Raw genomic sequence first — 24,380 nt, 5'->3', positions numbered from 1 at the left:
GTTGTTGGATTGGTGTTTTGGGGGAGTCTTGACAGTGGGAGTGGGGGTATCTTTGATTCTTTTGCCTGCCCTTGGGCCCCTTACCTTACTGGGTTACCTCATCCAGCCTTGATGTGAGGGTTTGTGCTTGGTCTTACTGATGTTTGTGCTATGTTCTGTTGATAATCCTGGGTGCCCTGCTCTTTTCTGAAGTGAAACAGGAAGAGTGGATTTGGGGGAGAGAGGAAGTAGAGGGGAACTAAGAGAACTGGAGAGAGGGGAAGTTGTAGTTGGGATGTATTGTTTGAGAGATGAATAAATAAGAATTTAAAAAAAGAATTGAACCCTGGATTGAAAGATGAGGCACAGGTAAAGCTAAGGTAAAGACACTTTAGCTTAAGTTACCCATAAGTGCAAAGATCTAAGAGGGAAGAGGATAAGGAGGCTTGTGTGATTATAAGACTATTGGAAATGACAAAAGTGATACATAATAATGAAGTTGATTGTAAAGGGCAAAAACTAGCATCTTACTTGCAGTTTCTATTACTGTGATAGAGCACCATGACCAAAAGCAACGTGGAGAGGAAAGGTTTATTCCCTTTTATAATTTGTAGTGAAGTCAGAGTGGGAACTCAAGGACTAGAGGCAGGAACTGAGAACAGAGGCCACGAAGCACTGCTGCTAACTGGCTTTTTGCTACTTGTGGCTTTCTCAGTCTGCTTTCTTGTAGCACCCAGGATCACCGGGTCAGAGTGCCACTATCCCCAGTGAGCTGAGCCCCTACACATCAATTACTAATGAAGTGTATCATAGGCCAATGTGGTGGGGCATTTTCTCACTTTGGGTTCCGTCTAAGCAGCACAGCTATATGCTGAAGGACTGTGAAAGCTATCGCAAGGAATTTCAGTCTTAACTCTTATTCAAAGAATACTGGGAAAATGTCAGAAGGTTTAATTGTAGTGTGTTATAGTCTCATAGTTGACTTTACATTTTAACAGGAATGCTCTGGCATGTGTGGAGAAGAGATGTGTGTGTGTGTGTGTGTGTGTGTGTGTGTGTGTGTGTGTGTGTGTATGTATGTATCTGTCTGTGTGTCTGTACACTCATAGAAGCCGGAGTTGGGTATCAGGGAAATGTGGAAGCCCTGATGATCAGACATCATAAGATTAAGTGCTGGGTAATTGGACCCTGGTTACTGGGTAGAAATAAAAAATTAAATAGTTTATATTTTGACTTGTAGATTGTATGGGGGTAGGTGACTGTGAATTGGAGATAGGAGTCAAAACTGACTTCTTGGTCTTTTGTTTGTTTTGTTTTGTTTTGTTTTTCAAGATAAGAGTTTCCTTGCATAGCCCGGGCTGTCAGACCAGGCTGGCCTAACTCTCATAGAGATCTGCCTCCCAAGTGCTTAGTTATGGTTTTACTGCTGTAAACAGACACCATGACCAAAGCAAGTCTTATAAGGACAGCATTTAATTGGGGCTGGCTTACAGGTTACAGGTTCAGTCAGTTATCACCAAGGTGGGAACATCCAGGCAGGCATGGTGCAGTTGGAACTGAGAGTTCTACATCTTCATCTGAAGGCTGCTAGCAGAATGCTTGCCCCCAGGCAGCTAGGGTGAGGGTATTTAAGCCCATCCCCACTGAGACACACCCACTCCAACAAGGCCACATCTCTTAATAGTTCCACTCCCTAGGCTGAGCATATACCAACCATTACATGCTGGGATTAAAGGTATGCACCACTATTGCTAGAGTTCTCTCTGCTCACTCTAATGAGCTAATTCTGTGAGTGCTAGGAATAGGTTGGTTAAAATGGCTGTCCAACAACAGAATAAAGAAAACATTCTTTAAGAATTTGTAGTCCTGAACTTCTAGTGACGATGTTGCTGTTCCTTCTTGTAGAGGAAAAATCACCCAAGAGTAGCTCAGAACACCATTGTGATTTTAGAGGTATATTATTTTGAGCAGAGATACCTGTCTGAGAAGGTCCTTTTTGTACTGAACAGATGTCTGTTCCCGTGTCTATGTCTCAGCTACCAGGTTGAACCTGTCTTATTCTAGTTCTTCAAGTTAACGTTTTAAGAATTGAAAAAGTATCCCAAAATGAAGTAGTGGAAATGTGTTTTTCATCTTTAGTCCCTCTACTCATTAATAGGAAGAAAAAGAACTTTTGACATGCCAGGATTCAGGCATGAATCCTGGACTTTGGCTCAAATGACTTAGCCATGGATATAAGAAGGACATTTTGTTATCCTGTGGTTTATGCTTCCTGTATTCTCTCTTATGATCTGGTGGGAATTTAGCTTTGTGGAACTGAGGTGTTATAGGTAGCATAAGGACCCTGTCTTCAAGGTTGTCTGTGTACAGGAGCTGGTGAAGTGGCTTAGCAGGTAAAGGCTGCTAAACCTGGTGACATGACTGAACTACATGGTAAAAGGAGAGTTGACTCCTGCAAGTTGTCCTCTGACATCTGTACCCACCTCCTAGTATGGAGATATTGAAATATTTGCATACTGGCATCTGCAAAACAGACTGTATGTTTGATTAAATTAAGAGATAAGAATTTCCCGTGGGCCCAGTATAATCCAATAATCTTTGTTAAAGGGTTAGAGTCAGTTAAAGGGTCAGAGTTAGTATGATCTGTCTGATTAGTATAAAATACCTGAAGTAGAATTGTCTGCCTTTAGATGTCTTTGGATCTGTGGTAGATACAAGTTGTGTTTTTCAAAGTGGTTTTCTGGAGACAGAATCCAATAAAACTAGAGTGCATAACTATATGTTGGTAAAGCGAGTGTGTAAGAAGGGTGACTAGCCATCCATTTGACCTGGTTGTAGACCTATGTTAACCACAGATTTGGCAGATACTGCAAACTTTTTGGTCATGCTGGAGACTGGACTCATGCACATGCTCTGCCACTGAACTACATTGCATGGGACTTATTTTGCAGTTATTTTTGAGATCTGTGTCACTCAAGCTGACCTCAAACTTCTGGGCTCAAGAGATCTTCCTGCTCAACTTCCCAAGTAGCTAAAACTATGGACCCAGGCAACCTTACCTACTTTAATTCACCACTATTTTAAACAATGGGAAGAATTTGTTACTGTTCCATTATCCAAATGCTGAGGTAGGAAGGAATTTCTAGTTCACAAGAAGGCCTCAGAAATTAAACTATTCACTTAGAAAACTGAAGTTCTAAGAAACAAAGTACCCTTAGTCCTCTGCTGCCATAGGTCTGAGCTTCTCAGTCCACTTTCTTGTTCTGTGCACTTCTCAACTGTGTCCTGTACAGTGGGATTTTTTTTTCTCTTTATAATGCCAGTGGGTTAAATAAAATAGCTTTAAAACGCTTTAATCTTAGGGGGTTGAGCAGTTTCGTTGTGATAGTTGGTAATGATCACTGAGCTTTTGTGAAGTCAATGCTGCTAATAAAAACTGAGTGTGCCTAAGACCCTGTTATTGTTGCACACTTTCTTCCAGATTCTAAGTCAGTCAGTTATTGCTGAATGAACCATAATTATGAAAAGAATCTTACTCTTTGCATATCGGAACATATCCTGTCTTCATTATGACTTTTTCAAGGTTGAATAATCCTGACTGCACCTGGTTTCTGCTAGTAACTTTGGGGAAATGTAATTTTTGTTTACCATGATCTTTTCGTGGCAAATGAGGCATAAACAGTGTCAAATGTGTTACATGAAGTGTGATATTAGTTTGACTGTAAAATGAGCTATTTGAATCTTTGAATCCAATATTAGGGTCTTTATTTTTCTTTGCATGGGATTTTGTTTTTTTCATCTTTAACTGTTGTGAAGATGACTTCTAATTTTCTGTGCTACTATGAATTTTTTTCTTTAAATCATCCTCAGCACCCCTTTTACCTCTCTTTATATTCCCCACTTATGCTCCCCACTCCCACCTCCTTGTTGAAAATCACACAACTCTTGTAAGAATTTTAATCATCTGCAGAAATGAAAATCCTTAAGACGGTCTTATTTATTTCTGCCAGGATAAGTGACAAAAGAAAATACTGATGAGCTGTGAACTGTCTTGTGAAACTAGGGTAATTGGCCTTGTGAACAAATAAAGTAACACTTTTGCACGTTTCAGAATGTGAGTAGTTGTGTTGATTACTCAACTCATGGGGCCTGGGATTTTTGCAAAGTTGACCATCTCTTGAGGTGACTATTAAGTCTTTGGAGTTCTTCCATGATGGCCAGTTTTTATGAACAGTGATTTGATGTCTGCAAAGGCATGTTTTACTACTATAGTATTCATTACTTGGTGATCTAGATTACCTGGTGAATAGAAAGGAACACAAATATGAAGTAGCTAGATTTTGTTTTAGTAGCTTATGAGGTAGATAAGCATAAACTAGATTATAGGAAAACTGAATCCTGAGACTTTAATGTTATCTAGAATAAAAGGTAGGAAATATAAACTACTTTCCCCAAATATAATTTTATATATAGAAAAATACTAATATACCTGTTCTTATATACAAATAATAGTTTTTCAGCAGTAAATTTATGTGTTAAGCAATTTAGAATACTATTTCTGGGCTTATACATTCTCATTAGAGGTTTTAAGTAGATTTATTGGGAAAATACTTTGTTTCTTTTAATTTGGGCAGTTGTGGCTCTAGTGGAAGCACCCATACTAAGTTAGAGAATCATTTTTCTACTTTCTCCTGTAGCCACAGCTTCTACTATAATGTTGATGTATATGCCATAAGTATAGAACAATGAACTAGTCTTTGGGAGTGGGAAGCAGGTGTATCTTTTGGGTGGAAATTAGTTACACAAAGGTGAAAATATGTGAACACATTCACTTGGCCTTTGTAATGGCCCCTTTATCTTGATGGACTTGAAAGCTTTTTATTTCTTGATTTCCTTTGTTTTTTTTTTTTTTTCTTCAGGTGTGGTTTTTCTGTTTGGCAAAGTATGGATTGAATCAGCCAAAACCCATGTGAGCTGTTGTGTTATGGTAAAAAATATTGAGAGGACACTCTACTTTCTGCCCCGTGAAATGGTAAACGTCAGTGATTACCTTTTAATCTCAGCAGTTGTGTATGACTCACATTCTGTGCTCTAGTGTCCTATCTTTCTTCAGGGTAGGAATTTTCTACATCCCCTAATCTTTTTAGTTCTACCTACTGACTATTCACTCTTCAGTAACTCCTTTAGGAATGGAGAAAATGAAGAAATGAAGTCTAACTGAGCTTTTCAATTTGTCTGAATAAAATTTAAATATGTATAATGCTGGGGGCTGGAAAGGTAGGTGGTTTTAGAGGCGAAGTGCTATTACTGTTCTAGAGAACTCAAGTTGAGTTCCTGGAACCCACATCAGGTAGCCTACATCTCCTGGAGATCTGACACCCTTTCTAGACTCCACTGGCATCTTCATATACATAGATACATACATAAACATAATTTTTTTGTTGTTTTCAAGATGGGGGTCTTACTGTGTATAGCTCCAGTTGTCCTGAAACTCACTCTGTAGACCAAGCTGACCTCAGACTAGAGATCCACCTGCCCCTGCATCCAGAGTGCCAGGATTAAAGATGTGTGCTATTAACCTTGCTTCATAGACATAGTTTTAAAAATAATACATGTTTAAAATATATGTGATGCTTCTGTTTTTCTTACTCAGAAATGAGACATGGCATTTGACTCAGTTTTCATGCTTTTGCACCATAGGCAACAGTAACTTCATCTCCATGGCTAGATAACAGAATAGTTTCCATTTCCTCTCTCCGTCTGAGCTTTTAACATCTCTAACCCTTCTAAGCACAAGCCGTTTGCCACTCTCCATCCCAATTGAGCTGTGAAGTTTCTGGGCCAAAATTAAAACATTTGTTTTTTTTCCATCTTGGAGGATTGGTCATCTTTATTCTGATTTAGCTTTTCTAATGGACTGGGGGGACTTGGCGTTGGTTTAGTATACTTCTTAGCTTTGTATCCTCACATTCTTTTGTAATATTATGCCAGTTAATGTTTAAATGAGTGGAAGTGCAAGTTGATTTCGGCTTCTGTGTTTTTGTGAAAAGTTGAGAAGACTTATACTTTTTTTCCTTCATTCTCTGCATGGGAGAACAGAAAATTGACCTAAACACAGGGGAGGAAACAGCAACTCCAGTTACAATAAAGGATGTTTATGAAGAATTTGATTCAAAAATTGCAGTAAAATATAAAATAATGAAGTTCAAGTCCAAGGTTTGTATTCAATACTGTATTGTTTTCTGGTTCTCTTTTATTCCTAATTTGGCAAATAGTTACTGCACATTCATACAGAATGTCTTCTTTATAGTTATAACTCACTAAATAGAAATTTTATAGGTATTAATGAAAAAGCAGCAAGTTAGATTTATAAAAATACTTTAAAAAATCACTTATGAAATAATGGTCATGAATTTGAATAGAAAGATGATTTGTAGCAAGTTAGTTGTCCCCAAGAATATGGTAACTGTAGTCCATCGAAAAACACTGGCTATAAACAATTGTAGTAAAGGGAAGATTGAGTTGCTAAAGAGGCTATCACTCTCAATTATTTGAGTTTGAAATTGAGAGTAATATCTTTAAGATTCCAGAAATAGTATACAAAGCCCCAGGTTTGGTCACCGTCACTGCAGAAAGACAGACAGAAACTCCAAAAAAAAAAAAAAAAAAAAACAAAAAACAAAAAAAAAAAAACCAAACCAAAACAAAACTTGAGAAGCAGTGCATTGTGATTGTAAAGAATATAGGTGCTGGAGCTGGGTTACTTGTACTTGCAGGTTTTGCACTGTTATGTACTGGTGTGTAACTTGGGGAAGTATGGTTACTTTTCTGTGCTGAGAAACAGGCCGTATTATAAAAGTTGCAGAAAGAGTTAAAACACTTAATTCATCCTGGAGTAGTTTGGACAGATAGCCGATACTCATTGAATATGAGCTGAATTTATAATTTCAATTTCATTTTTTTCAGTAAAATGCAGTTGGTTAATTTCAAATATTAGCAATGTAAGAAATTAAGTTTTTTTTGATTTCCCCTTGTATGCAACTATTTATGTTCTCTTAGTGTTCAAGAGGTGTTCTTAATATTTTTTATTACTAGGTGTTTTAGTATTAATTGCAAGGAGAAAAGATACCCTTTTGTTTTGCTTATATTCTGTTAGGATGCTAGATTTCTGATTATTAAATATGGGAATGTGTGTTACATGTATGTCATGCTGGCTGATTTAATTTTTGCAAAGTTTTTCTTATTATTTTTTAAATATTTACCTATCCAGATAGTAGAAAAGAACTATGCTTTTGAGATACCTGATGTTCCAGAAAAATCGGAGTACTTGGAAGTTAGATATTCGGTAAGTCAAAGAAAACTTTGGGGTTTTGTTTAGAATGACATTTTCAATCTTTGAGCCTTCAGCTGACTTTCAGTAAGGAATATTGGTAGGGCTCCTGAATCCCACAGTTCATGAATAATTGAAATGGATAAAATTAAGAAATAGAGCATAGGTGATGCTGCCTTTCAAGTATACATCTTTAAATAAGTAAGTTGAAATGGCACAACTGTTTGTCAAGTGTGTTAGATAAATAGTGCATGATGGAGACAAACGAACATCATTAGTTTTCTGCAATGTCTTGTGAGCAGAGGAAAATGTGGGTGTTGAGTATTAACACTGCTCCAGTGCTGTTCTTGTTAAGAGGTGAAGTCATTGCTGTCGGTATTAACTGGACCATAACCCCTTTACCTCTATTCTGGGGTTTTGAGCCTAATGTTGGAAAAGGGAAACTTTTTCCAAATTTTTTGACAGTGGTGATAAAAAATAATATAGAAGCATTTTCAGTGAGTCTCACTCTATTGCTTTCATTCTTCTAATGGTGTGGTACTTGCTGGTTATTCTTTATCAGTGAGGCAGAAGAACACCTCTGGACAGAAATTCTCTTTAGGGGGAGCTTCTTGTCCTATTTTTCTTCTAGTGAGTGTCATCAAGATGCATTATTTTGTCATGAATTGTTTTTCTTTCCCACTGTGAATTGTTTCAGATTTCATTTGTAGCAAAATACATTTCATATATATCAGCGAGGTTCTTCTGTTGCTCCATAGAGGCTTTGTTTATTTTCACACGTAGACTGGAAAATGTGAAGTAATAGTTTTAAACAGCAAAAAAAAAAAAAAAAAGTTTTTTTTTTTCTTCTTAGGCAGAAGTGCCACAGCTTCCACAGAATTTAAAAGGAGAAACATTTTCTCATGTATTTGGAACTAACACGTCTAGCTTGGAACTGTTCTTGATGAATAGAAAGATCAAAGGACCTTGTTGGCTTGAAGTTAAAAATCCACGTAAGGAAAAATGCTAAGTAGATTCCTGACATTTCTTTTCACTTTCCCCCCTTTTATTGAAAATAGACTCTTTTCTCATATAATATATCCTGATTATAGTTTCCCCTCATTTTACTTCTCCCCAGTTTCTCCTCATCTTCTCTCCAGATCCATTCCCTTTCTTTCTCATTAGAAAAGAATAGGCTTCTAAGACATAACAATGAAGCATGACAAAATAAAATAAAATGAAAAGAAGATGAAGGTGAAACTATCATATTGAAGTGGGACACAGCAACCCAACATGAGAGGAAGTGTCCTAAGAGCAGGCACAAGAATCAGATACCCACTCATTTTTCTACGGTCAAGAGTCCCATAAAAAATACTAAGCTAAACACAGTAATATGTACCCAGAACCCAGTGCAGGCCTATGTAGGCCCTGTGCTTGTTGCTTCAGTCTCTCTGAGCTCATGTGCCTTGTAATTGATTCAGAAAGCCTTGTTCTACTGATGTCTTTTATCCCCTCTGGATATTACAATCTTCACAGAATTTCCTGAACTTTGAGAGGAGGGATTTGATGAAGACTAATCATTTAGGCTCTCCCCATAATGTCTGGCTGTGGGTCTCTGCACTTGTTCCCATCTGCTGCTGAAGGAAGCATGTGATGATGGCCAGATTAGGAGTCATTTTAGTAATACCTTTTAAAATATATACTGGTGGTGTTTGGTTTTATCCTAGGTCTCTAGGGTATCTAGTCTCTGGCTCTTGGCTACTGAAGCAATGTTGGTGAGGAGCTGGCTTTAAGGCAAATGAGATGTTGGTTGGCTACTTCTACAAGTTCTGTGCCACCATTGCACTAACATATTTTGCAGGCAGGACAGATTTTAAATCAAAGGTTTTATGGTTGGGTTGGTTTCCATGGTTTTTTTTTTTTGGTAGTCTGCAGAGTACCTTCCTGCATCAAAGTGACTACAACGAGTAGGGTGAGTGTTGTTCTTGCCAGAGCTCCCCCCCAATCAATTTGCAGAAAACAACCCTTTGTCTTAGTAACAGCCTGGGTTGTTTGGGGATTTCCATGAGATCCTGTTACAGTAGCCAGTTAACTTTACTCAAATTCACCCAGTGCTGGTGAGTGCTTCCTTGCTACCCGTTCTGGGTTGCCAAATGAAAGACACACACAAGTAGCCTTTATTTTAATATGCCTTAAACAACTCAATGGTGGGACCACTTCTTAACCTCCATGTGGTTTCCCACCTCAGGAAAGGAGAAGATTCCAGGCCTAAGGGATGCCGGACAGAATGTAGCCATGATGTACATGCTAGGGAACTCAACCCGAGAGGGCTGAAGACCTGGGTCCAGGGCAGCTGAGATGAAATATAGGTTTTAGTAACTAATAACTCAGGAATATTGGAGGGAGAGTGTGTTAGCCATTTAGAGGTTAAGAAATGGTCCAGCCATTGAGCTGTTTAAAGAATATTAAAATATAAGGCTGCGCGCTCGCGTGCGTGCGCGCATGTGTGTGTGTGTGTGTGTGTGTGTGTGTGTCTGTGTGTTTGTGTATCTGTGTCTTTCATTCAGGAACCCAGAACATTGGGGTGGGTAGTGAGGAATGTGCTGCCTGCCTACACTAGGTAGAGTAGAGATTAATTGGCTACTAAAACAAGACCTCCCTTAGATTTTTTTTAAAAGGGAAGTTAAAGAATTGGTCTATCTTGATGTTTCTTCTTTTTATGTTTGTTTCTTGAAGCTTTTCCTTTCGTGATTATAGGTAATACACTTGGATCTCTTTCTCTCTTATACCTGCCAATTTAGTCCAAGGAAGGCCTTAGTGCAAGCAGTTGCACGTGAGTGGGTCCCTCATGTGGTTTGTATGTTTTAGCCTGGCTGACAATGGTTCATTTGTTCTCCAGAGTGAACTGCTGACCTTTGGAGGGGAGAAATGACAGCCTAATGTAGATAGAACTCTGGCTGTCACTTGATCTTTTTTAGCATTTGTATTTAGGATACTGTGTTGTCTTCATCTCTTAAAAATGCTTTTAGTTCCTCTAAAGTAGCTGTTATTTTTAAAGCTGATCTTGAATTCTTTAAAAAAATTATTAACCTCACTGACTCCCCCCAAATGAACAAGTGTATTCACAAACACAAATAGCATCCTGCCTATTAATGTGACTTATATTTAGTTAGAATTCACAGTATCTCATTCTTTTTAGAGGATAGCTTTGAAGAATATCTTTGTTAATCAAAAATGTCATAGTTTCTTTTTCAGTCAGTATCTATTCTTTCTTAGAACTCTTGAATCAGCCAATCAGTTGGTGTAAATTTGAGGCAATGGCTTTGAAACCAGACCTGGTGAATGTAATTAAGGATGTCAGTCCTCCTCCACTTGTGGTGATGTCTTTCAGCATGAAGACAATGCAAAATGTAAAGAACCATCAACATGAGGTAAAGAAAAACGACATTTTTTAATAGTACGAAATAGAGTTTATTCAAGTCATGGGAGAGTTAAGAGGGTAGTAGAGGCAGAGAGAGAGAGAGAGAGAGAGAGAGAAGAGAGGAGTAGAGAAGTAGAGGAATAGAGGCCAGCCATGGGCATGTGGAGAGAGAGGGGGGGAAGGGAAGGGGGAGAGGAGGGGTACGGTGGGGGAGCAAGGCTGCAAGAGTGCAAGAGAGAACAAGAGAGCAAAAAAACGACATTTTGTACTTATATCTTAGATTCAATACTTGCCTGAATTTGTACAGCTTTCCTATCAAAGGGAGTTCTTTTTGGAGGGAAAAGGATACTAACTTGGCATTAAGCTATGATTTAGAGAATGACTTGAATTTGCCTGGTATTACACATTTTTAAAAGGATTTAAATTACTGGATATATTTGTTTTTAGAGTAGAGATAGAGAATATAATGAGCTCCTTATACCAGTTACATGTTAGCAGTTAGCAATGTTTTTGTGACACATGTTTGTGTCCTTCTTTCCCTACTTAAGTATTTAAAAAGTGTCATTTCCTCCCAGCATACTTTGGTATACTTCTCTCAAAATATTCACATTTTCTTTCTGTTTGTAGTGTATGTATTTGTTAGTAAGGGTGTGTACAAGTATGCATGTATGTTTGTGCTTGTGAAGGCCAGAGGGTGATTCCCCTCTGTACTTTATTTGTTGAGAAAAAGTCTCACTGAACCTGAAGCTCATCAACCCCGTTAACTCTGGCTGGGCAGGGAGCTTCAGAGATATCTTCTACCTATCTCCTAGCACTGAGGTTCTGATACATGACCCATACCTGGCTTTTTATATGGGTGTTTGGGATCAAACTCAAGTCCTCATGCTTGTCTGCCAGGAACTTAATTGACTGACATCTCCCTAGCCCTTACTTAGTGCACATTTTTTACATACCATTAGCACAGTTAATAATATTAACTTAGGATTTCTTCATACAGACTACAGTTTCTAGCACATACTTGGAAGAGTCTGTTTCATGATGCTTTTAAAAGATGATTTGCTTGAATTTAGATTTACACAATAGATTAATAGATGAGTCTTTAATTCTTATACCACTTGATTCTCTTTTTAAATGACAGTTGCTTCCACCTATCCCCCTTGAGTTTTTTCCAATGCTAAGGAATAATTAAACAACCACTGACAGTGATCCCATATGAAGTCCCATTTTATCTTTGTTTGTTTTGCTATCACTAGGAATCTTTAGGAATCTTCTCCTATACCTGATGCTGACAGAAAGTGAGCTAAATTCAGCCTACTACCTGTTTTGCAAATAGAATTTTATTGAAACAGAATATTTTCAGGTTTTCAGTACAATAACATTTAGGTAGTAATGACAGGTCATGTGGTCTGAAAGGGCCTAAAATACTTACTTTCTTGCCAAACTTAGTTCTGCCCTTTGTGCTGCAGTGTGTCAGTCACATTAACTAAAGGGTCAAATACATTCAACTTTAACTTATTTATTTATTTATTTATTTATTTATTGATCGATCGATTGTATATTAGTACACTGTAGCTGTTTTCGGAAACACCAGAAGAGGGCATCAGATTCCATTACATATGGTTGTAAGTCATCATGTGGTTGCTGGGAATTGAACTTAGGACCTCTCGAAGAGCAGTTAATGCTCTTAACCACTGAGCCATCTCTCCAGCCCCTAAGGTTTTTTTTTTTTTTTTTTTTTTTTTTTTTTTTTTTTTTTTTTTTTTTTGGATACTTATTTAGGTATTGTTTTCTTTTAGGATATAATCTGATCATTTATTTATGTATGCATTTATGTATTACTTATTATAGTGTTGAGAATTGACTCAAGACTACACATGATAAGCTGAGTTACCACTGGATTCTGTCCTCTACCTTTGACCTTTCAAATCACAATTAGCATAGTAGATGGCCAGAGTTAATAACTGTATTGAGGGAAGGTTTAATTAGTACTTGGTTAATATTAAGAGAAAAATTCATTCCCAGAGTGATGCTTCCACATACCATTTCTTCACAAAGGAAATAGGGCTTTGTGGGTAAAAGGCTTATCCAGAGCAGGGAATATGTAAGATAAGTCTGGGACATGTTATATCAGGAACCAAGGGCAATATTCTTTTAACTGAAGATACATCTGACTCAGGAAATAAAATGAAAAGTCTTCCTCTGGCAAGGTATGGGACATTATGAGTATCAGAAGAATAATTCCTGAAAGGATCAGATACATAAATTCCTATTGGTGGTGTCAAATAATACCATGTCACTTTATGAGGGAAGCTAGGGAACAAACTCATTTGAAAACATAAAAATAAATGAATCAGTATTTATGTTGACTTTTCTGGGATAAGTAGTTCTGGAAGCCACTTAATTGAAATGTGAAATTGCTCTTTTTAGAAGTTTCCAGTACATGATGAACAAAATTTACCAATTTGAAATTCCTAGTGAAATGGGTTTAAGTGATTTTCAACTTGTGGGTCACAACCCCCTTGGGGCTTCCGTATCAGATATCCTGCACATCAGATATTTACATTGATTCTAACAGTAGCAGAATTGCAGTTATAAAGTAGCCACAAAATAATTTTATATTTGAGAGTCACCACAACATAAGTAATGTGTTAAAGGGTCGCAACATTAGGAAGGTTGAAAACTACTGGTCTAAGTAATAGTAATAATCACTAGTAGCCACTAATATAACTGAAAAAGAAAGAAGCAGACAGTACATGCTTGTATAACTTTTAATAGAAATAATTAGTAGCGCATCTAAAATAGTCTCAGGAATTTGAACCTTGTTAGGTTAAGTTTTTTGATCTAACTGAATTTGTAGACATTATAGAGGGAGGAGAAGGTGTTCAATAACCCTGTTGAAATACAAACTGGGGTGAGGGAGTACTCTGGAGAGATGGTCAGTGGTTAAGAGTACTGGGTGCCCTTCCAGAGGTCCTAGGTTCAATGTCCAGTATCCAGATGGCAGCTCACAATTGTCTTTAACTCCAGTCTTGGAATTGGACACTCTCTTCTGGCCTCTATGCTATTAGCTTCTGGGTTCACAGTTGGGAAAGAGCGTTTAATACTTTTTTTTTCTGGTAGCATAAGTAGAACTTCTGGCATTATTAAAGCTAGCCTGTGTGGATGAAAATTTTGTGCTAGTTTGCATTCTTTATGTTCAGACTCAGCTCTTTAATAATAGGGTCTCACCGTCAAGTTCTGGAGTACATCCAAGATCACTCACTGGTAATGTTTGGGGTGAGGTATGGGATCCCACTGACCTTGAAAAGAGTCAACTTATATTTGGCACTGGGCTTATATTGTCAACTTATATTTGATAGCCTGTGGTATTTAGGAGAGGCATTGTTACCTGATTTAGAGTAACTTCATTTGAAGTCTTTTTGTGTATGTGTATATGTATATTAAAGGAAGCCTCTACAGTATTGGTTTTTCAAATGTCTTTAGAGTTAGTTAGCTTCCTCTACCTGGCCTCCCATTACCCCCCACATTTGATCCTTCTTGTTCAGCTATTCCGCTTTCCTTGAAATCCCCCTACCCATGGCTGCTAACTACTTTCCTGCCTTCCTTGGAAATTCTACCTTAAACACACATTCTAAAGAGTCAAAGCTAGCATCCGCATATGAGAAAGAACTGTGGTATGTTTTTCTAGGTTAGTGTTACTTCATTTGTTATTTCCAGCTCTGTCCTGAGAATTTTATAATATTTCATTGTGAATATGTACCACGTTTTCATTATTCATTCAGCAGTTGATGGACATGATAGTTTTAATTTGCATTTTCCATATAGTTAATGTTAAACATTTGAAAACATCCTTCTCAGCTATCTGTATTTCTTCTTCTGAGAGTTTTATTTAATTTCATGCCCCAAGTTTTAGTTAGGTTATTTTTTTCTTGGCATTTAGATCTTTCTATATTGTAGATACTAACCCTTTGTCAGAGCTTTAAATATGTTCTTAAAAAGTTAAAAGAATTTATGTGTATTAAAATATAATATCCTAGTTCTTTTGGTAATGCAGAACATATAGTAGGTATCTGATTTCCCCACTCCTTTCTTTGCAGATTATTGCTATGGCAGCTTTGGTCCATCACAGTTTTGCATTAGATAAAGCACCTCCAAAACCTCCCTTTCAGACGCATTTCTGTGGTATGTATTTTTAAAAGATGATTTGCTAAGAATTTAGTTTATTCTTTTTTGGTTTGACTTTCTCTGCAGGTTGGATCAGTAACTTGTTTTTTGAAACTTGTTTTTGAGAGTAGGGCATTTTAGTAAAGATGCTTACTTTCAGTTGTGGAAACTTGAGTTTTATTGAGCAAAATCATCTCTGTGATGAGGCAAAATGCCAAGGAATAAATGAATCTTTACCTATTTGTGAGACATCCTAGTCGTATTAAACTTGGATTGAGTTGTGTTATCCATAAAATTCAGTGGGTGCAACAGTTCCATAGAACTTGGTATGTATGTTTTGTGAGTTGTTCTTCAAGAAAGAGTCTGACATTCCATGTTGAGAGCTTGGTTGATTAAATAAGTATGTTGTTTAAAAAGACAGTGGGAAGTAATATTTGATGTTATATATTTCCTGGGAATTTTTTTCTAGTCCAGAACCAGAGATTCTTTTGAACAGCTCTTGTGTCTGGCCTTCTGGGTATTAGGAAAATGGTATCAGGGATTATTCAGAGAAGACAACATGCAGTATGATTATTGTGAAGTTTTATTTATCTCCTAAATGAGAAACCAAGTACTGATAACAGCCTGGAAAATACACGAAAGATAATAGTTTGTCATTTCAGCAAGCATTCACTTACCCTCTCCGTAAATCTCACTGTCTGAATGCCTGCTATATATGGGATAAGCCTTTGGCGTAGTAAGGGGAAGCTTTAGTCCACTGTACTGCCCAGCTTTGAGAAGTTTGAACTAATTTCCTCTCTTGTGTTCTGGTTGAAGCTTTGGTGGTAATTGGATTTCCTTTGGGAAAAATTCTTATAATCCTTCATTCAAACTTGGAAAGCAGATGTTTGATGAAAACATTTTTGTACAGTTACAGGGTATAAGGATCTCTGCTTGGCTTCTGTTTTGAGGTCCAGCAACATGGCTGACTAAAGATCTTGGCCTTCTTAACTTTTTAGGGCTCATGAGAAATCTATATTTAAAGCAATTTTTATTTAGAAGCATGTAGAATCTGAAATTGGACAAGAATGAGTGATAGAATCTCATTTTTTTTCTATAGTTGTGTCTAAACCAAAGGACTGTATTTTCCCATGTGCTTTCAAAGAAGTCATTAAGAAAAAGGTAAATACTCATTCCTTTTAAATGTTGAATATCAGTTTATTTGGAACAAGAATAGGAGAATGGAATGGATTAATAGAAACAATTTAGTCTGTATTTTACTCGATAAAATATATTCTTGGTACATTAACTTGATAAAATGCATTAAGAATATAAGAATAAGCCTGTAATAATTCTTAAAAATTAAATGTATTTTCTCTAAAGAATGTTGTTTTTGAATAGCCCATATTGTTCACTTTTTGAAATGATGTTGAAACAGTTGTAGGTTTATTTCATTAATATACTCACTTGACAAAATTAAATTATGTGATTTGTCAGGTTTCACTTAATATTACTTCAGTTGACTTCTTTTTATTTTTTTTGCAAATGTTTCCAGCCTCTGAGACTTGCTGCTGAGTAAGGTCACCCCTGCCCCTTTTTAAAGATTTATTTATTATATATGAGTACACTGTAGTTGTCTTCAGACACACCAGAAGAGGGGAATCTCATCCCATTACAGATGGTTGTGAGCCACCATGTGGTTGCTGGGAATTGAACTCAGGACCTTTGGAACAGGAGTCAGTGCTCTTAACCACTGAGCCATCTCCAGCCTTTCAATTGGCTTCTTATAGGTAGTGGGTACTATTGTGTTACTGTCACATGTGACCTGTCCTGAAATACTTATTCAATAAAATGACCTAGGAAGATTCCCTTAAAACCAAACTGACATTTTTTAAACCTTGAGCTTGTTTTATGAAACATGAATGCCGTCAACCTTTGTTTTAAAAGTGGTTTAATATGAGCAGTTTTGAGTACCTGATAGATATTCATTAATCCAAGTAGAGGTCTTCTGTATGAGGTTAGGCTTTATTTGTATTTAAGACATTTGCAATTCTTCAGTACCCGTTTAATTTTAATTTTTTATTTATTGGTTCTCTTACTGTTATTTGAGATTAGTTTATAGAATCCTTGTAATTTCTTTGGTAAATACATAAACAGCAAAGCAAAGTCTTTTTATATAGCAAAGTATCTAATGTTTTTGAAAGGTTCTCTGATTTGTATGGTTTAAAATGTCTCTAATGTACAAACATGTCTCTGTGGAAGGACATTTCTGCTCTAAATGTTACTTAGCACTTATATTTTTGCTTGATTTACATGTTTTTACTAGAATGAGGTCTTCAGATTTTGTATAGTTATTATCATGCCAAACCTAGAGTCAGAAATTTTATCGATATGTCTGGTTTTGAAGTGAATGATTACACTTATTTCTAAGAAATCTTACCCTGGTTGGTCAAGAAGGTAAGGCATCTGGTATTTTGAAATACTGATGCTCATATTTTTTTTTTAAAATCTTAACAGAATATGAAGGTTGAGGTTGCTGCAACAGAACGAACCTTGCTAGGATTTTTCCTTGCGAAAGTTCACAAAATTGACCCTGATATTCTTGTGGTGAGTATATGTTTGATCATGTCATGGGGGAAGTGTTTGATTTTTTTATTCTTGTTGGTGTGACTTTGTTAATCATTTACTTTTTATTGGTTATTTACTTTTGAGTATCAATGAATGTTTTCAGAATGAAATGACCCTGTGGCTTGGTAAGATTTCTTTAGATAGGAAAGAAAATTTTAGCCTATGCAGGATAGTTTTTCCTGGTGTAAAAGCAGCCCTTGAATTAGTAGTCAGCTCAGGATAACTCAGTTACCTACATTTAGAAAATAGCACATTAGTAAGTGAAGGTTTATAAATTGCTAGTATCTTGTGGCACATTAATAAGTGAATATGTATTTTCACATTAATAAATGAATTGCCAGTATTTTCAGAATTCTAATTGGTTTGCTTGATTTGGGTCAAATTACATATACAAAATAAATATTTTAATTTTAATAGCTCAGTGAATTTCTATAATCTTTGAGAGCTCATGGGTAGGTTTTTTTTTTTTTTTCCGCTTGAGAATTTGCTGTATTCTTACATGACTGTGAAGCTAGTAATTTACTGTTGGTTTGTGCCTATTCCTTGTAGTAAAGGAGCATTTTATTTTTGTGTATCCTCTGACCTCCCTTTGTTTAGTCGGTCCTTGATCTGAATTCCTCCTTTTCTATTGTCTGGGTTAATAGATCAATCAAATTATATTCTTTTTGCTTTCTCAGCAGAAGTTAGGCTACCCGTGCCTATATTTCAAATGCAATATTAGCAATTTGGTTACGTCAAAGTCTTGTGCTGTCAAGTTAGAAATAAGTAGACATTTGAGAAAAATGGAGGACTGGGGATATTGTTCCATAGTAGAGTGCTTGCTTACCATGTGGAAAGTCCAGGTCCTAGGTTCTGTCATCAGTATTGGAGAGAACAAAGAAAGAAGGAAATGTTAACTGTGTCATCAGCCTCAGTTATCCTATTGGATACCTTATCTGGTAGTGGTTTAGCTAATGTCCTAAGAGCCTATGTATGGATTGTTGCTGAAGTCTGTATACCCTTATGGTATTTCAGGATTTGTCTTTAAAGTACCAAGAAAATTCAGTGGACCCTTATTCACATCCACCCTTTCAAAGTAGTTGTTTTGAATCCCAAGTAGATGTTACAGAACTTGCAATACATAGCCTAGGGAATTAGAGAAAAGTCCATGACAAACCCAGATATAAGATAGGATCTGTGTGAGACTCCAATCATAATAATTGGGAAATAAGTTTCCCTTATGCACTTCTGGTATTTTATTAATAAACTGCTATAAATATATAGATATATTTATGTATGTGTATATGTATAAATATTCATTCATAAAGTGGGTAAGCTTTTTATAACCTAAATTAGTTATCTTGATCATTCTTAAATGTAGGTTCATTGGTACCATATGCATTTATATTATTCAGGTACTGTGTGCATTTATAATATATATTTGTTATCACCTCTATATTACCATGTTGCTGTCTCTGCAGCTCTTCATATTTTAAAATTAAATCTTTAGACCAGTGGTTTTCAACCTCTGGGTCACAACTCCTTTGGTAAACTTCTGTCTCCAAAAATCTTTACATTATGATTCATTACAGTAGGCAAATGACAGTTCTGAAGTAGCAGTGAGAATAATTGGATGGTTGGGTACCACCATGACATGAAGAACTGCTCCTCTAGACCATTATTTCCTCATTTCTCCCTGGGTATTAAGACTTTTTTTTTTTTTTTAAATTCTAAGGCTTTTTTTTTTTTTTTAAATCTGTTTCTAAGACCTTTTTTTTAAAAAAAAAAAAAAAAAAAAAACTCTACATGGTGGTATACATACCTAATCAAAATTAATCCACATATTGATCTGAATTATTTGAAACCATCTTTGATTTTTATTAAACCTAGCTATGTGAAAAATATTATTTAAAGGATATTAATTAGAAATCAGAACTGAAAATTGAGATTGTTTTAAGTACTTTTTCTATTGTATAGTTTTGTTTCCTTGCTTTTAAGTTTATCAAACCATTCACTAGCGTTTATATTTTATAGCACATTGATTTAAGGTCCAACTCACTAATGTTCATGCTCAGTTTTTAAAGAAACAGAATAGGATTTCTCAGACGTCCTATGTAAACTTATACAACATATGTTTTCTGTTTTTAAGGATGCTTTTATTGATCATGTAAAAGGTATGCGACATTAAAATTTGCATTTCCCCTCAACATTGTAAGGCTTAAGCAGTAAATTAAAAGATAACATCTAAGCCTTGCATCAATTAGTCTAAAATAAAGTTTATTTCTGCAATCTCCTTAGCAGCCTAGTTAATGTCATGATTAATGAATGCTGCTGATGAATAAATTCCTGAAGAAGAGAGGACTCCAATCGGAGGTAAACTCCTTGATGTCTTCAATTAGAGACCAGAGAAAGAAAGGGCAACGAAATTCTGTGTATTTGAAGACAAATCCTCTAATTTGTACTCATTATGTGATTAGCTGCCTCTTTTTCTGACTAGGGTCATAATGTTTGTGGTTTTGAACTGGAAGTGCTACTGCAAAGAATTAATGAGTGCAAGGTTCCTTATTGGTCCAAGATAGGTCGACTGAGGAGATCCAACATGCCAAAACTTGGGGTAATGATTGCAAACTTTCACTTCTTTATTTGGCTTACAAATATGGGGTAGCTACTGTTTTTTGAATAGGAATTTGTTGCTTAATATATGATGTTCTATAAACAGGAAAATTAAATGTAATACCAGGAAGCTCTCAAAAATAGACAAACAAAACAACTCTCAATAAAACAACAAACATAAAACAACCAAAGAGAGAATGAAGAGGGAGAGAGAATAGAGAACGAGGGGAACATGGCCTTGGGTTCTGAGCTCAAAGCTCAGTTCTTTTCCTTTCTAGTTAAATGATATCAAGTCACACAATCCCTCTGTGTCTAAAACCCAAATAAAAGTTGCTATGAGATATAGCTCTAACAGAAATACTTAGCTTTCTTCCACTAAATTTTCAACCTGAATAATAAATCATTAATGATTTTAGAACCTACTAAACTTGCCCAAGGTCTGTTACTCTAAGAATGCATCTGATATGGACTACCTTTCATTACTAGATTTCATTCTTAGATTTAAATACTGATTTTTAAAAGTACCAGTGACTTTTATAAATAAAATGCAGGTTTCAAGAAAGACGTTCAGTGCCAAAGTAACACCACAGAAGGGGTAGAATCATCTGCAGAGACAAATCACTGACATAATAGTTTCATCTATTAGTTTTGCCTCATTTAATCACTTCATTAGAAGTTATAAGATGCTTTTCTAGTTCTATCCATGCTTATTAGTTATTAGTTATAATTGTCTGTAAAATTATCTTTCTTCCATTAAACACCAGTATTTGGTTATGCTGTAATAGTTTACAGAAAAGACAGGGTAAATATTAATTTCCTGCTCACTGACAATTTTCTTTGTAGGACTTTGAAAGCCATCACATGTAGTGCCAAGAAATACCTTTGTTTTATTCGCTGTGATATACAGAGTGCCTAGAACAGTATCAGATACATAGTAGGTGTTCAGAAGCGCCTAGCTTATGAGTAGAAGGAGAATTTCAGTATTATAATTTTAAGGGAGTTCTAAAATAGGCTAGAGCACATTGTTCTCAGTACTTGTTCCTTCATAGGATTTATTTTTTATTCTTACCTTATAGAGCCGGAGTGGATTTGGTGAAAGAAATGCTACCTGTGGCCGAATGATATGTGATGTGGAAATTTCAGCAAAAGAATTGATTCATTGTAAAAGCTACCATTTGTCTGAACTTGTGCAGCAGATTTTGAAAACTGAGAGAGTTGTAATTCCAACAGAAAATATACGAAACATGTATAGGTATGATAGTAGATTCTTCAGAATTCCTCTTTCTTGAAGTGAGCAATAGTAGGCTACCACTGTCCCTACTGTCCTTAGGCTGGAGGTACACTAGCCAGCCAGTTACTGGTGCCATGGAGCAGACAATTAAACTCTTTATACCAAGTACACCATATCTATTATCTTTATACTTTAAATTGGCTTATTTCTGAGTTAGTTGACTTCTATTTCCTCTACCTGTCTTCTTTATGTTTTCTAGTTGTAATTTGGAGATTAATAAGAATTTAGATTTTTATCCTTCACTCTTATTTGAGAATCACTGTGGGCATTTTAGAAATATAAAAAAACCAAGCAAGTAATTTAGACATACCGTGTGCTTCTTTTGGCTTTTGGAGACATGATCCTGTTCTATAATTAATTCAGATTGGCCTTGAACTTGAATCCTGAGATCTGAAGATCTGAACCACCAAGTCCATGCTTTTTTTAAAAAAACCTTGAAGACATGGTCTTACTGTGTAACTCTAGCTGTTCCGAAACTTTCTGTGTAGGTCTTGAAGTCTCTGCAATCTGCCTGCTGCTTCTTTTCAGGTGGTTTGACTAAAGGTGTGCGTCGCTATATCCAGATATGACTACTTTTTAAAAATTTTCACTTATGTACATTGGTGTTTTGACTGCATGTTTGTATGTCTGAGGGTGTTGGATCCCCTGGAACAGGACTTAGAGACAGTTGTGAGCTGCCATATAGGTGCTGGGAATTGAACCTGGGTCCTCTGCAAGAGCAGGTGGTGTTCTTAACCACTGAACCATCTCCCCAGCACTGATTACTTATTTTTAAAACAGGTTTATGTTTCCTGTTGAGTCCCCCTTTAAACCTGTTTCTCCAGAGTCCTTCAGCTACTTCTCTTTTAATTATATTTCCTCTCTAGGTAATCTGATTTATCAAGAAAGTTCCGTATTGGGGCTAATGCTGCCTGCCTGTGTGTGTTTGCTTTAAACCTTAGATCAAATTCTGATGTACCTACTTGATATTTAATATGAATCTCCAGATTGTTAAACTGAACTACTGATTTTTTCTGTAGGCTTTCATAGTTGTATCACTGACAGTTACAAATGTTCAGTACTATTGGAATCCTTCAAAATCATCTTCTACTCCATACTTCTTAGACATCCTGATTCTTCTGTCTGATACTCCACAGTAGATTCATCAAGGGACCTTTTCAGCTGTCTTTTTAATAAATCTCCAGCACTTCTTTGACCCTCACTGAACATAACTTACTAGTCCAAGCCACCATACTCTTGTTCCCTGATGTGTCTTAGTCAATGGGCTAATCCGTTGGCAACAGAACAATGCCACATATTGGATAAGGTAAAAGAGAAAGAGGTTTGTTTTGGTATATGATTCTGGAGGTCCAAGATTGATGGATCTCCTCTGACAACAGTTATATGGTTGTACCTCTATCATTAGGTCTGATAACGCATGTATGTCTATATTTACTAACCTCTTTTACAAAGACAACAATTTTCAGTCATGGAGACGCAAAGGCTTCATCTTTAAATACCTTTGTAATTTTTTGCTTTTAGCCTTTTAGTGTTGCATAGGTATCTGATAGTGCTAATAACACTAAGCAAGGTCTGAGGTTCTATCCCCATATGCCCCATAGTACTTCATAGTGAGGATTAAACCCTACTCCTCTTTTTCAGGAGAGACAAACTATATCAAATCATAGCAGTGGGTTTATGTACTAATTTTGTTGCCTTCTTCAAGTCCCTTCATAAGTTAGGACCAGGGTAATCCTGCTAAAATTGTCTGATCAAAATTTCTTGGTAGTGATAGATACTGTTTTATTCAGAGTAAAGTCCATACATTAGCTTACTAGGTTGTGTACAGTGTGTCTTTGTGGTATTGATTTTCTGCTATTCTACTGCTGTCTCTATTATTCTGTGATCTAGCCATATCAACTTCCATTGTGCTTCTGCAAATGCTAGATTGGAACCTCGCTTGGAGTCTTTGTGCTTTTATTTGTAATGCTCTTCCGTAAAATACTTATCTATAAGTCTTGCTCTGTCATTTCTTGGTTTTTATTTTCAGTGACATTTCCCTTGCTATCCAAGTAAAAATTCAGTTTTTCCTCCTGATAGTTTATACTTGTTTCCTGCACTTTTGTTTGTACTCAATATTTAGCATTATATAAATATTACCTATTTTTCTTTTTTATACTCTGTATATTTCCCCACAAGGACTGGAATTTGTGTCTTTGGTTACAGCCAGTGAGTACCTCAGATTTAGTAGGCATATAATATATAATTACTTGATTGAATAAATAAAATGATTTAGCTAGTTTTAGGTTAAAATTAACACTAATTAATTTTTAGCTATAGTTAACACATTTCATGGTATGGATTTGTTTTTGTTGAGAAGGGTACTAGAACTGGTGGTATCAATACATTTCTAATTAGATAGTGACCTTATTTTAAATAGTTTTCAAAGCCAAACTTCCACTGTTCTGAAGGTACACCAAAGATTTCTTGTAATATTTTAAGTCCTGATTGTAGTCATTGTTTCTTTTAATTACTTGATTCTGTTTTATTCTTACTTTTTTGTACAGTGAGTCTTCTCATCTGTTGTACCTGTTGGAACACATCTGGAAAGATGCCAGATTCATTTTGCAGATCATGTGTGAGCTAAATGTTCTTCCATTAGCATTGCAGATCACTAACATCGCTGGGAACATTATGGTAAATTTAACTTAGAAATGGGGAAAAAGCATTTCCTGTTGGATTCAATGTTTGCTTGGGGTAGTTGTTATATGATAATGAGTCTAAATGCATGCTTATAAAATGAGGAATTGGGATTCTGAAAGCTGAGCTTCTTTTGTAAAAGGAGAACTGGTTGGGAGAAAGAGAGGAATGCCAGGTGCAGTATGTGGAGATTTGGGTGAACAGAAGGATTTTATCTCTAACATCTGGATGTTTCTGATGGAGTGATATATTTTGGACTAAGGAAACATCCACACTGTCAGTATTTGAAGCTCCCTTTATCCCCTAAATGCTTAAAGAGAAAGTTAGAAATAATTTAG

The 24,380-nt window shown here is 36.1% G+C and overlaps 1 protein-coding gene across 3 annotated transcripts in view; it reads left to right on the top strand.

The window, feature by feature from the left end:
• The window catches only part of POLA1 (DNA polymerase alpha 1, catalytic subunit), a gene marked incomplete at its 5' end in the record, with an annotated part of 297,636 nt that overhangs the window by 18,020 nt on the left and 255,236 nt on the right, over positions 1 to 24,380 (top strand). For 2 of the 3 annotated variants that reach the window (XM_080911044.1, XM_080911045.1), the window contains 11 exons: positions 4,899 to 5,011; positions 6,079 to 6,199; positions 7,254 to 7,324; positions 8,163 to 8,301; positions 10,565 to 10,719; positions 14,807 to 14,891; positions 15,973 to 16,034; positions 17,370 to 17,459; positions 19,957 to 20,073; positions 21,149 to 21,324; positions 23,910 to 24,039. In XM_080911044.1, coding sequence (XP_080767170.1) covers positions 4,899 to 5,011; positions 6,079 to 6,199; positions 7,254 to 7,324; positions 8,163 to 8,301; positions 10,565 to 10,719; positions 14,807 to 14,891; positions 15,973 to 16,034; positions 17,370 to 17,459; positions 19,957 to 20,073; positions 21,149 to 21,324; positions 23,910 to 24,039 — 1,259 coding nt within the window. The remainder of the gene's footprint in view (positions 1 to 4,898; positions 5,012 to 6,078; positions 6,200 to 7,253; positions 7,325 to 8,162; positions 8,302 to 10,564; positions 10,720 to 14,806; positions 14,892 to 15,972; positions 16,035 to 17,369; positions 17,460 to 19,956; positions 20,074 to 21,148; positions 21,325 to 23,909; positions 24,040 to 24,380) is intronic. The other variant, XM_080911046.1, reaches the window with a different exon arrangement.

The sequence above is a fragment of the Micromys minutus genome (assembly GCF_963924665.1).
Source record: "Micromys minutus genome assembly, chromosome: X".
NCBI classification, from domain to species: Eukaryota; Metazoa; Chordata; class Mammalia; order Rodentia; family Muridae; genus Micromys; species Micromys minutus.
Note: the sequence above shows the minus strand (reverse complement) of the source record. Positions and strands in the feature narration are given on the sequence as shown.